The 12,660-nt window shown below is 53.3% G+C and overlaps 1 protein-coding gene across 1 annotated transcript; it reads right to left on the bottom strand.

The window, feature by feature from the left end:
* Window positions 1-5,581: 5,581 nt before the first annotated feature.
* On the bottom strand, window positions 5,582-8,319 carry LOC141959935 (acrosin-like). The gene is made up of 5 exons (XM_074904339.1): window positions 8,252-8,319; window positions 7,174-7,374; window positions 6,574-6,839; window positions 6,145-6,290; window positions 5,582-5,941 (listed from the first exon to the last, which is right to left on the bottom strand). Exons 1-5 carry the CDS (start codon window positions 8,317-8,319, stop codon window positions 5,582-5,584), a joined length of 1,041 nt encoding a protein of 346 aa, XP_074760440.1.
* Window positions 8,320-12,660: the final 4,341 nt, after the last annotated feature.

Here is a 12,660-nt window from a genome sequence, read left to right as displayed (position 1 = left end):
TCTGATGAGGAAGCACGAGATGAATTGTTTCCTCCACAAAGACGGAATTAGCAGAAAGCCCCTCAGGCATCCCCCGCTTTGCCTCCCATCATGGAGCCCTCTGCTCCGCCACCTCCCTCTGATGAGGAAAAAGCCCTGTGCACTTCGCTTATTTGGTGCAAAAGGAATGGGGTCGCTGCTGATGCACTGCCTGCGTTTGAACTTGAAAAATGGAAAGAGGCAGGGAACACCTTATTTGAGGTGCCCATAAGGAAGAATGCCATCGCTGCATCATCTTTAACTACATGGCAACTGGTACATCAACCCCTGAAACAGTTAAAAAATGATGGGACTGCTATGGCAGCTTCAGCCGATGCCACCTCACCTAGTGGATCTGATTCTCGGATGGATCCTACAGTTGTGGCTGAAACACCTCCAGAAAAGCTGCCAGCCCCTTCCACATGTCCACTACCTGCTGATAAGGATTTCATTTTTCTGTTATTAAAGAACGACAGAAAAGCATTAAGAGGACAGACTTAAAAACTCATTTACAACAGGTATACTGGAGGCAATCGCTCATGGCAGTACTCAGAATTCGTGCCCCCCACCTGCAAGTGCGGAGTTGGCGGTGGCGGCCCTGGGCCTCCCTGAGCACCCCTTGTCACAGAGTGACTGCCTGCAGCCAAGCCCGGCACCACGGTCTCAGCCTGTGCCCTGCCCTGAACAACAAAACCGGCAGTTTGTACAGCAGGTGCTGACTCTGTGATGCGGCATCTCTTGTCTGTCAGCACCACATCATCAACGAGCAATGGCTTTATATATTCTGAGTGGTGTTTTGATGTTTGTATTATTTGTCATTCTGTGTGAGTAATAAGTGTGAGGGGCCCCTTTGTGTGGTCCTGTGATTGTTCTGCCGGTGTGAGTTCTCTGACCCGTAATTCTGTTTTCCCACCAAGGAAGCGTCCGGAGAGGAACGGAGAGCAGGGCAAACTCTGTACTGGGAGGGTAGTTGGTTAGTTTGTTAGGCCGTTAGTTATTTCATTAGTTCATTGGTTAGTTAGTTCGTGTGCAATGACCCCAGTGCAGCTCCACCAACCTTCACCAAAAGAGCCCAGCCAGAAGCACAGCACGTCACCAGCCCACCTGCTTCGGCTCCCACCTCTAAGAACATCCTCAACACCAGCGTGGAGTCGCAGCAGCTGCTGGAAGGGCTTGAAGAATTCACCAGCGACCTGAACTCCAATCCAGCAGGGCACAAGCACAAGCAGCCCTGAAGCTCACACCTCCAAACAAGGCCACAACAGGCAATGTGGCCTTGACAGCAGACGGGCAGCACATGGACTGTCCCCAGGGGCAGGAACAGGTCCTCTCTGCACCCAACCAGAACAAGTTGTTTGAGCCCAGTGATACCTCTTTGCCAGAGGATGGGAGCGGCTGGAGCAGCCTGGCATCTCTTGTCTAAGAGGCCAGACACCCTTCAGAGCCCACACAGCCTGTAGGAGGAAGCTCCCCCCATGCGGCTGGCACTCCCAAGGGACAAGATTTTCAAGAGCCAGAGACATCTACATTGCTTTTGACCAGCTACTTGTCAGATGATTTACAGAAACACTGGGGGGAGAAAAAAATACCACCACAGGAACTGCTTGCTATATCTTTAAAGGACACATCAGCAGTCTCTAGTAGATGAGTGTAGTGGTTTGACCTTGGCTAAATGGCAGGTACCCAGCAAGTCACTCTATCACTTCCCCCCATTTCCCCTTGTTTTGTCAACAGGGCAAAGAGGGGAAAGTAAATAAGATAGACCAGCCCTTATGGGTAAAACAAAAGCAGTTCTAATATAAGCAAAGCGAAACAAAGCGAAGCAAATGTCCGCGTGCGGAAGTGAAGAAAAGCAAACAGATTCATTCTCTAGTTCCCATGAGCAGGCGCTGTCGGGCCTTCTCAGGATCAGGGCTCCCATACGCGGAGTGGTTGCCTCGGAGGACCAAGGGTGACCCCAGCCCCTTCCTCCTTTCTCCCAGCTTTATACTGAGCAGACGTCACATGGTCTGGAATGTCCCTTTGGGCAGCTGGGGTCAGCTGTCCTGGCTGTGTCCCCTCCCAAGATCTTGCCCACCCCGTCCCACTGGGGGAAATATCAGAAAGAGCCTTGGTGCTGTGTAAGCACCGCTCAGCAGCAGCCGCGACACCAGGGGGCTGCCAACACCCTGCCAGCTCCCAGCATAAACCACAGCACCATGGGGCTGCTGTAGGGGAAAACCAATTCCAGATCAGCCAGACACAGTACAATGACTATCCCCCATGAAGAAATAGGACATTATTTTTTTACTTTTAATGGAAGGAATATGAATAATATATATATTTTTTAAAAATTTATATATTTATATACTCAGTTTATCTGTTCATTAGTTAGCTGTTTTCCTTGGACAGGACACATGTTCCTTCAGGGCTAAAGGAGAGCACCTGTTAAGTGCCATTCAAGACACAAGATTCCTGGTGGTTTGGGACTTGATGGGCTAAGTACAATTCCATCCCGTTGGTCTGTTTCCGTTTTCTGTTTAGAGTAGTTGGTAGGTATAGTGTGATAATTAGCTAGCAAGTAGATAAGAGTCCTCTGGATTCTCCCAAGTTCAACCTCCCTGCCAATTTATGCTCAGAGAAGAAGAAAACTTTTCTAAATTCAGCACATTTGCTTCTTTGTTTTTCTCTGTTAAATGTGATCTGTTCAGAGAAAGCTCTCTTTTTAGCACTAGCATTCCTTAATAGCGGGGCGATAGTGTTAGTGATTTTATTAACAAATGAAATTAAATTGTGTTTGATTTTAATATGTTTAGAATTAAGAGATATTTTAGTAAAAATCATTTTACATTTATTGTATTTTGAATCTAGCAACCGACTGCTACTCTAAAATCCCCTGTACAGCCCCGTACCAAGGCCGAAGGGATTGGTCATAATTGTCCAATGGGAACGGTTAGAGCCTAGGTAACAAAACACGAGGTAATTTGTAAACTGATTTATAATACATACACAGGACTGGAAGAATGCAAGTAGTTGTCAAGGTCCAGGATTAATGGGAACTGAGGGAAGTAACCGTAACAGCTTGCAGGTACTTGCCAAGAAAACTGTGTCCTTAAGCAAAAGGTAATTCTAGCAGGGGGAGATCGCGACCACTGACCCATGGACCACTTGCTCACATTACACCCCAGACCCATTTCTAGACATTTCTACACTTTACTGCACAGATTCGGAAATAGGAGGAGAATATGTTAATGATTTCTTGGAAACTGTATGTTTATGTATGAAGACTTAATGAATATGTATGAGTAAGTCTATATAAGGTGTGTGATTCTGGTGCTCGGCACGTGTTGTTGGTGAGAGCACTCCCCTACACGTCCGGCTGTCAATAAAGAAGTGTCTGCTTATCTGCATCACATTGGTGTCGATAAGTAATTTTTATCCCAGATTTTGGGCACAATAGGGTAAATGCAGTTTGGGCGTCGGGTTGGGTTGGTGTGGGGGGGTCTGGCAGAAGGCGAGGGGCTACAGGGGTGGCTCCAGTGAGAAGCTGCTAGAAGCTTCCCCGGCTCCAAGTCGGCCCCGCTGCTGGCCAAGGCTGAGCCCATCAGCGCTGGTGGCAGTGCCTCTGTGAGCAGCTATTTATGAAGCGGGGGGGAAAACCCCCAAGAAACTGCTGGAAAACCTGCAGCAGGGATGTGAGAGAAATCCCTATGCAGACCCCAAGGTCGTGGCAGAAGGAGGGGCGGGAGGGGCTTCGGGCGCCGGAGCAGAGATTCCCCTGCAGCCCGTGGGGCAGCCCGTGGTGAGGCAGCTGTGCCCTGCACCCAGGGAGGGTAACGGTGGGGCAGATGCCCTCCTGCAGCCTGGGAGGACCCACGCTGGAGCAGGGGGATGCCCAAAAGAGGCTGTGACCCCGTGGGGGACCCACGGCTGGAGCAGGGGGAGAGTGTGAGTAGACGGCAGTCATGGCCCACCGGGCTTCTCGCCTCCATCGCTGGCGGCGTCCGACCGACGGTGACGAGGACGTGGCGGCGACTCGGCCGGGATGACGGTGGGGTGGCTGAGGAGCGCTGGCGGGTGCTGCTTGTCCTGGGGCGGCCCGCCATCCTCCCCCACATCCCCTCCCCGCAGCCCAGGTGGCCTCGCAGCAGCCTGACCGTGGTGAGAAGGGGAGGATGGGGCCCCTGAGCTGGTGAGCGGAGCAGGAGGGGCTGGCGGGGCTGGGGGCTCCTCCTGTGAGCAGGGGCGATGGGGGGGTCCCAGTATTGTCCCACAAGTGGGGTCGTTTACCCGGCGTGCTGGACGCTAACCCCCCCCGAGCAGAGGGATGGATTGATTCCCTGTGTGCACAAAGAGGGGTGCTGGGTGGGAATTCCACCCCGCCAGCACCCTGCCCCAAAGGACTTTGGTGTATTTGTACACTTTGACCACACAAACACACGTTTACTGTAATGACAAGCGATTAGTTTCTTATCACGAGGACAGACACCCCGATTTCAGCCCCCTGAACGCCCCCTCTTTGAACGCAGAGAGGGGGCAGGTGTACGACCTGTGGCTGGACGTGCCCCACTTGGCCCCGCGCCCCATCGGCCCCCACCAGCCCCTCCACACCACGGTCACCGACCGCGGCACTCATGCCTTCCTCACCAGTGCTGCCCCCCACATTCAGACTTTCATTTTTAGTGTCTAAACCCTCACTTCTCGGGCAGAGCGCAGCCATTTAGGGTCCAAAGCTCCACTTTCCCTTTCCTAAGCGTTAGCTTTGGCTTCCAAAGCCTCATTTTGGTGGTCCAAAGGCTCAGCTGCAGGCTGCAGCATCTCCTGGAAAGGACTTGGCGTGTGCCCCCGTGGGAGGCGCGTTCCACGGGCGCACGCGTCGCTGGGTGCACGCTGTGAGCTTGCAGGCGGGCGCAGGGGTGGGTGCACGCGGGGGGCGTGCGGGCGGGTGCGTTCCGCGTGCGTGTGTGCTGCAGCGTGTGCACGCGCTGCCTGTGCGTGTGTTGTGTGTGTCTGTGTGTCTGTGTGTGCACACTCGGGGGGGTGTGTGTGAACGCTGCGCGTTGCGCTCCGTGTTCCAGACGTGTGTCCTGCAGTACGGGTGGGCGCACGCTGTGGGTGGGCATCGCACCTTCTCTTTGTACCCACGTGTATCTCCAGGGAGCGTGTGTGTGTGTGTGTGCACATGCCCCAAAGCTGTCTGTGTGTCATGTGGATTTTTCCTGTCCTCTTTCTAACCCCGATGTGCCAGTCTTCTCCGTGCCGTGGTGGCTCTGAGCACCCTCCTCTCCGACCAGGCTCGGGTGCAGCCCTTTGGGGTGACTCTCTCCCTTTGTGCCCCACCTGGCTGCCTGCAGCCTCATTTTGCAGGTGCCAGGCATGGAATCCTTGCCTTGCACAGGAGACTGAAGTGGACTGCAGCATGGGGAACTGTGAAACTTGGCAACTTTATTTCAGGAACGGGAATGCTCAACTGGAGCGCTTGTGTGCGTGGGCAGAACCAAGCAGGCCTTTGACACTGAGGCTGCCTTTGGATCAGCAGGCAGTGCCCCAGTGGTGCGCTGCTGCGGCTTCAGCTGGGTCCTGCTCATGCTGCTGCTGGAGCCTTTTTCCTCCACAGGACCTGCAGCAGCTCTTGCAGCAGCTTAAAGAACTCCACCAGCTTCTGGCGTGGAAATGGGCAGGCCGTAAAGCTGCCCGCTTGCGCTGGTGTTGGCCGCGGCCTCTGTAAGGGGGTTGATGTGACGACGGGCCGTGGCCTTGGAGTAGCCGTTGCTGCTGGGCGCAGCCCCATCTGGACCAGGATCCAGTCATAAAAGTGCTGCGTGGAGGTGTAGACTCCGGGCCGCTTTGCTCTTGCGCAGCCTCTCCCCCAGCTGGTCACCCCGACAAGCCAGAAGTACTCAGCGTTGTTATCCTGGCAGACGAGAGGCCCACCGCTGTCACCCTGCAGCAGAGGAGGGAGGGAGGGAGGGGTCAGGTGGTGTCGGGTGGCCGCTGGCAGCACCAGGCCTGGCTCCTTCTCTCCCACGGCACCTGCCAGGGCTGTGTGCGCTGCGCAGAGAGGCTCTGCTCAGTGCTGGCGCCTGCAGAACCTTGCCAGGGAGAGGGTAGTGAGCCTGTGGGGTAGGGCGCTCTCTCATCTCCTACCTGGCAGGTGTCGATGCCGCCCCACGGGTAGCCAGCGCAGAGGTTGTGGGGGTGGACGGCCCCTGCGTACCACCGGCTGCTGTTGCAGAGGTGGACGTTGATGAGGGGGACCTTGGCCTCCTGCAGGACATCCGTCGGGCCTCCAGCTGTGAGCACAGAAAGGAATTAACACCCAGCAGCTCGGTGCCCGGTCTCCCGCCCTGCCTGGGTGAACCACTCCCTTCCCTGGGGCTTGGCTTTGCAGCGTGACAGGCGCTGCCCCGGCGCTGCCCTTCTGCCTGGCCTTGGGCCCTGGGCCAGGCCCATCTCTCTACGGGCACACGTCCCCGCAGTCGCGCTCTGGCTCTCGCCCCTGCTGCCAGGAAGCCCAGCCCACCTCCCCCGTGTGCCGAGCTCGCACTCAGGACACGAGCACTCTTGGGAACTCACCTCTCGCCATCGTGGACCCCCAGCCGCTGACGTAGCAGTTGGTCAGCTCTGACACCCGCAGCGAGGCGTCGGGCACGCAGGCCAGCTGTACCTGGTAGCCGCACTGCACAGGCTGGTCCAACTCCAGCAGCGCAATGTCGTTCCTCTCCCAGACGCTGCTGTAGTCTTCGTGCACCACCAGGCGCTTAATATTGCGCACTTGGGTCTCCGGGCCCAGCTGAGTCAAGTGGGTGGCCCCGATCACTACGCGCCACGCGTTGACGTGCCTGGAAGGCAGATGGGGAGAGGGCTCAGAGGGAGCCATGTGCCGCAGCAGCCCAGCAGTCCCCTGCCCTCTGCTTCACACGGGGCAGAGGAAAGCAGCGCTGCAGAGGCTCAGACTGCCCTAGCGTGCCTCGGGCTCAAGGCGTGTCGAGCTGGAGGCTGTAGGAAGCCGTGGCGGGAGCCCGGCCCTCTCCTGAGCAGCCTCTCAGCCGGGCTCTGCAGTGCCCAGGCACTGGGCGTACCGCAAGGAACGGGGATGGGAGGAGCCCATGCTGCTGCTGGTCGCGGGGCACCCGCGAACTCTGGGGGGATATCCCCGTTCCTGACCCTCCTTACTTGGCCTTGACGAAGCAGTGGGCTGCTGTGAGGACCCACTGCGGGCTGATGAGGGAGCCCCCGCAAATGTGCCCCGTGCCTGCTCTCCAAGGATCCTGGATGCTGACGATCCAGGGCCAGGCTCCTGCCTGGGCGTCTGTGCCTCCGACGACGCGCGACGTGCCCGGCTGAGCAGCCATGGGCCGGAGCCCGCAGGTCCCCCTGTAACCAGAAGCTCATCACCGTCCTGCTCGATGGCTCACCGCAGTCCCGGCTGAAGGGCAGCCCTCTGCCCTCCCCACGGGGCGCTGCATGGACAGCCAGGCCAGGGAGCCCCCGTTTCTGCTGTAGCCCCGCAGGCGAGTTGTGCCAGCGGCCCGGGTGCTGCAAGGAGCCGAGGCCCCGCGTGGGGCTGGGGAAGCCGTGCTGTGGCCACGGGGACAAGCGGGCACCCCCCAGGGAACCCCATCAGGGTGCCCAAGCTCCCTCCCAGGGCCTCGGCCACTTACCCACAGCTGTCCCAGGCGCCGTGCACAGGCCGGCACAGGGCCAGCAGGATGAGGAGCGGAACCATAAGCATTGCTGCCAGAGGCATGTGCCAGCTGCCAGAACCGAGGGCTTGTTGCCACCAGTGCAGCAGCCAACGACACAGTGACCACAGGGCTGGCGTTGCCCACAGTGCCCTTGGCAACGGGGCTGATGTCACAAAGTCCCTGGTTCCGGGGGCTGGGCGCGGTGGTCTCCAGGGGCACGGGGCCACAATACAGGGGTTTCCAAGCAGGAGAGGAGGCAGAAGCTGGCATTGGCCAGCCCCGACAGACCCCCTCTGAATGCGCTGCTTGTGGTGCTATTTTAAAGTGCTCCTTCAAAGCGGCCTTTTCCAGGTTGTTCCCTCAGCCTGCTGTCAGTGTGGCAGAAGAGGGCTTGCTCTCTACCCAGCCTGTCCTGGACCAGCTCCCAGACAAGGGCCCGGCCCAAGCAAGAGCCCACAGGCACAGCTCGCCCACTGACCCTCACAAACAGGCCCCTCCTGCACGCCCGCACGCTGCCTTTCTGCCCGAGAAGCTGATGGGAGACCCGAGTAATGCAGCTGTCCCACCGATGCTGGAAAAACGCCAGCCCTGCCGGGGGCTTTCTGGAGAAGTCAAACGTGCTGAAGGTTTGCATCTTGAGGCTGTGGCTGGGAAGACTGCAGAGACGGTCGGGCAAACACAAAACCAATCTGAAGAGGAAAACAGGAGGAACCGTGAGTTAGAATGCTGCACCGTTTGTCAAAAGCACACTAGCAGGGGACAGTTAGCCAAGTGGCTAACATGTGCATTTAGAACTATTTCTTACTTTTGCATTCTTTCCTACTTTCATGTTTTCCTAAATGGTGATAAACTCCTTCGTATAGAAACAATTGTTTCTGAACACCCCAAAACTGTTAGTAAGCTGCAAGCAGTATGGCACTAATATGGTCCTAATCCTGCCTTTAAAAAGGGAATTAGTTGCACAATTATCAAGGAGAGACCTCAGTCACTCTTAGATTTTTTATTTCCTCCTGATGTTTTAGTTTTTCAAAGAATGACTGGAAAGAATCGGATCTTTCTACATGTCTAGGAACAACAGAAACAGCATCTCTGTCAGCACCTTGTTACGGAGGCTCTCAAATAAACAACCAACCACCAACAGTTTCAAAAATTATTATGGACACAATTCACTATCTCTCCATAAATTACAGCTTCGAATGTCTGTGAGAGGAGAACAGAACACCTTTCTAGGGTTCGACAGCAACCCAAAACACATAACAAAGCGCTCTATCGGGTTTATTGGCAACCCAAAGTGCAGAACAAAGCCCCGCTCCCTGGGGTTTAACAGCAACCCAAAACGCTTTATCACTCACCTGACAAGTGAGGGCTCTCACCCTCGAGGACCTGCTCAGGCACCTGCCACACACCTGCAAAGAGATTCCATTTCTTCCTATTGTTGGAAGTCACTTTCAAACATTAGAACGATCGGCAGACCATTCAAGTTCCACCTTTACTGCGTACTCCAAGCCAGCAACATCCAAAGGTAAATATTTTGCCACTAACATTCACTACTGCCGAAGGGAGAAGATTCTGTGGGGAGAAGAGAAAGAGTTTACTTTAGAATGTAAGATACACATTGATCTATGTGCAAGTTCAGACAGCGCAGAGGTTTTTAGAAAGACTAAACAGCCTCCATAAACAATGTCTCCTCAGTTCCCTGCTGACTTGTTAATCTAATAGACTGCTACTGTTTTTCTGGAGTGATTGCAACTCAAAGAAATAAAGAAGGAAAAAAAAAAAAAAAGAAAAAATGGAAAATAAAAAAAAAAAAAAAGGGGGAAAACGGGTGGAAACAAACAGGGAAAAACAGGGGAAAACAAACAGGGGAAGACAGGGGAAAACAGAGAAAAAAGTGGAAAACAGGGGAATACAGGGGAAAACGGGAAAATGGGGAAAATGGGAAAAACAGAAAAGAAGAAATAAGAAAAAAAAGAAAAAAGAAAAAAACAAATAAGGGGAAAACAGGGAAAATCAAACGGGGGAAAACAAAGTGGAAAATGGGGAAAAAAGAGGGGCAAACAGGAAAATGGGGAAAAAAGAGGGGGAAACGGGAAAGAAGAAGAAAGAAGAAAAAAAAGAAAAATTAAGCGGAAAATGGTAAATCAAACGGGGGAAATCAAACAGGGGAAAACAAACGGGAAAACAAACAGGGGAAAAGAGTAAAAAATAAGGGGAAAACAGGAAAATGGGCAAGAACGGTATAACATTGGAAAAGGGTAAATAAGAAGACAAAAAATGTTAGAAAAAGAGAAAGAAGAAAGAAAAAGAAAGAAAAAAATTAAAAAGAAAAAATAAGGAAAACGAAAAAAAGAAAAAAGAATAAAATGAAGAAAAACCAGAAAAATAATACAAAAAAAAAATCGAAAGAAATGAAAAGAAAAAATGGAGAAAAAAAAAAAAAAGGAAAAAAAAAGGTGACTAAGGTATTCAGCTTACCAAGAACAACCAGCCTGTAAAGAAAACTCATGTTATTTTCCCTAAAAATCCAAGAGGTTAACAGATTGGACAGTCTTGTTATAGCTGGGATTCAGTTCTCCCCCATCTTTCCGTACCCCAGATGGCTTCATTGCTCCAACTAGCTTCTGAGTATGGATGCAGTCCCGACCCTTAGGAGGAGCCAAGCTCATCAGAGAAGGAATTCCACAGTGCCTTTGAGGCTGGTTCTGCAGCTTAGAATGGCTGCGGGAGAAAATGCTGAAGACTTCACAAAAGAAAAAATAAGAAACAAAGCCACACCCCCTTACTGGAAAACATCCTTCAGTTTCCAGGTTTCCAAATCAGTGTCTGTTCTTTTACCCAGCTGAAGTGAGGAACCTTAACCGCATGGATGCCGGACAGCTCAGAGAGAGGCTGGACAGGCTGGATAATGCAATGAAAGGGGGGGCTCTCAGCAGGAGGGGCTCTCAGCAGGAGGGGCTCTTCAGATAAGGAAGGAGCTGCAACTACTGAGTCCCAGGATAAGGGAGGGGACTCAATGAATACTGAGTTATCAACGTTATGGAAACACTAATGGGGTAGAAAGTCACAAGAGGAAGAGGAGGCATCTTCAGTCTTCATCCTGAAGACCCACGACCACCAGGGGCCACTGCGCAGGCGTAACTAGGAGGAGACCGGGGCGGAGCACATGAAAATGACTTCTTAGAACGCATTAGAATAAACCCCGCCTTTTCGTGGAGAGATCATGAATATGTACAAGTGTTTTTGGAACGATCATGAATATGTAACACTGTCAAATTGTTACTGATTTTGCTATCAACTGAAACTAAATTATGTTTGATTTTAATATGCCTATAGAAGGAAGAGATATTTTAATAAAAATAATTTGTTTGCATTTATTGCACTTTCAATCTGGCAACCGAAAGCTACTCTAAAATCCCCTGTACAGCCCCTTACCACGGCCGAAAGGATTGTTCAAAATTATCTAGTAGGAACGTCTGGAACCTAGGTAACAAACACAGAGTGATTTGTAAACTGATCTATAACGCATACATCGAACTATCAGAATGTATGTAGCTGTCAAGGTCTAGGATTAATGGGAACTGAGGAAATTCAACTGTAACAGCTTGCGAGTACCTGCCAAGCAACCGTGAACTTAAGCAGAAGGTAATTTGTGAAAGAGTCAGATGATTGAATATTGTAAGCATTGGTGGCCTTTATATATATATTGGATGGTCAGGAAAAATGGCCTAGGAATGGGATGCTGAATTCTAACACATTCTGCAACTAATGCTGTTCTGTAGGAGAGAAGGGAAATGGAGGGAAGGGCCATAAGTTGATTTATTCTTCTCTTTGAGACAGAGGAAGGATTGGCAGAAGGAATACAAGATGATTACTAGGGATAATTTAGTAATGGCTATAACTTCCGACAAAAAGAAAGTAAAAAAAGAAATGTTGTCCAGCATGTGAACTTGGAAAAGATTGTTTAAAGAAAAGAATTAGCTAGCAAGTAGATAGGAGTCCTTCTGGATTCTCCCAAGTTCCACCTCCCTGCCAACTTATGCTCAGAGAAGATTTTTCTAACTTCAGCACATTGGCTTCTTTGTTTTTCTCCATTAAATGTGATCTGTTCAAAGCAAGCTCTCTTTTTAGCACTAGCATTCCTTAATAGCGGGGCGATAGGGGAAATGCAGTTTGGGCGTCGGGTTGGGTTGGTGTGGGGGGGTCTGGCAGCAGGCGAGGGGCTACAGGGGTGGCTCCAGTGAGAAGCTGCTAGAAGCTTCCCCGGCTCCAAGTCGGCCCCGCTGCTGGCCAAGGCTGAGCCCATCAGCGCTGGTGGCAGTGCCTCTGTGAGCAGCTATTTATGAAGCGGGGGGGAAAACCCCCAAGAAACTGCTGGAAAACCTGCAGCAGGGATGTGAGAGAAATCCCTATGCAGACCCCAAGGTCGTGGCAGAAGGAGGGGCGGGAGGGGCTTCGGGCGCCGGAGCAGAGATTCCCCTGCAGCCCGTGGGGCAGCCCGTGGTGAGGCAGCTGTGCCCTGCACCCAGGGAGGGTAACGGTGGGGCAGATGCCCTCCTGCAGCCTGGGAGGACCCACGCTGGAGCAGGGGGATGCCCAAAAGAGGCTGTGACCCCGTGGGGGACCCACGGCTGGAGCAGGGGGAGAGTGGGAGTAGACGGCAGTCATGGCCCACCGGGCTTCTCGCCTCCATCTCTGGCGGCGTCCGACCGACGGTGACGAGGACGTGGCGGCGACTCGGCCGGGATGACGGTGGGGTGGCTGAGGAGCGCTGGCGGGTGCTGCTTGTCCTGGGGCGGCCCGCCATCCTCCCCCACATCCCCTCCCCGCAGCCCAGGTGGCCTCGCAGCAGCCTGACCGTGGTGAGAAGGGGAGGATGGGGCCCCTGAGCTGGTGAGCGGAGCAGGAGGGGCTGGCGGGGCTGGGGGCTCCTCCTGTGAGCAGGGGCGATGGGGGGGTCCCAGTATTGTCCCACAAG

Source organism: Athene noctua, chromosome 4 (assembly GCF_965140245.1).
Source record: "Athene noctua chromosome 4, bAthNoc1.hap1.1, whole genome shotgun sequence".
Taxonomy (NCBI): Eukaryota; Metazoa; Chordata; class Aves; order Strigiformes; family Strigidae; genus Athene; species Athene noctua.
This window is presented reverse-complemented; position numbering and strand designations above follow the sequence as displayed.

Excerpts from the sequence above, each read along its gene's own strand:
- LOC141959935 (XM_074904339.1), bottom strand. The coding sequence starts at position 8,319 with ATGCAAACCTTCAGCACGTTTGACTTCTCCAGAAAGCCCCCGGCAGGG. Across the intron at positions 7,375-8,251 it reads CTGGCGTTTTTCCAGCATCG|GGGGACCTGCGGGCTCCGGC; the intron begins GTGGGACAGCTG and ends TTCTGGTTACAG. Across the intron at positions 5,942-6,144 it reads GCGGCATCGACACCTGCCAG|GGTGACAGCGGTGGGCCTCT; the intron begins GTAGGAGATGAG and ends CCTCTGCTGCAG.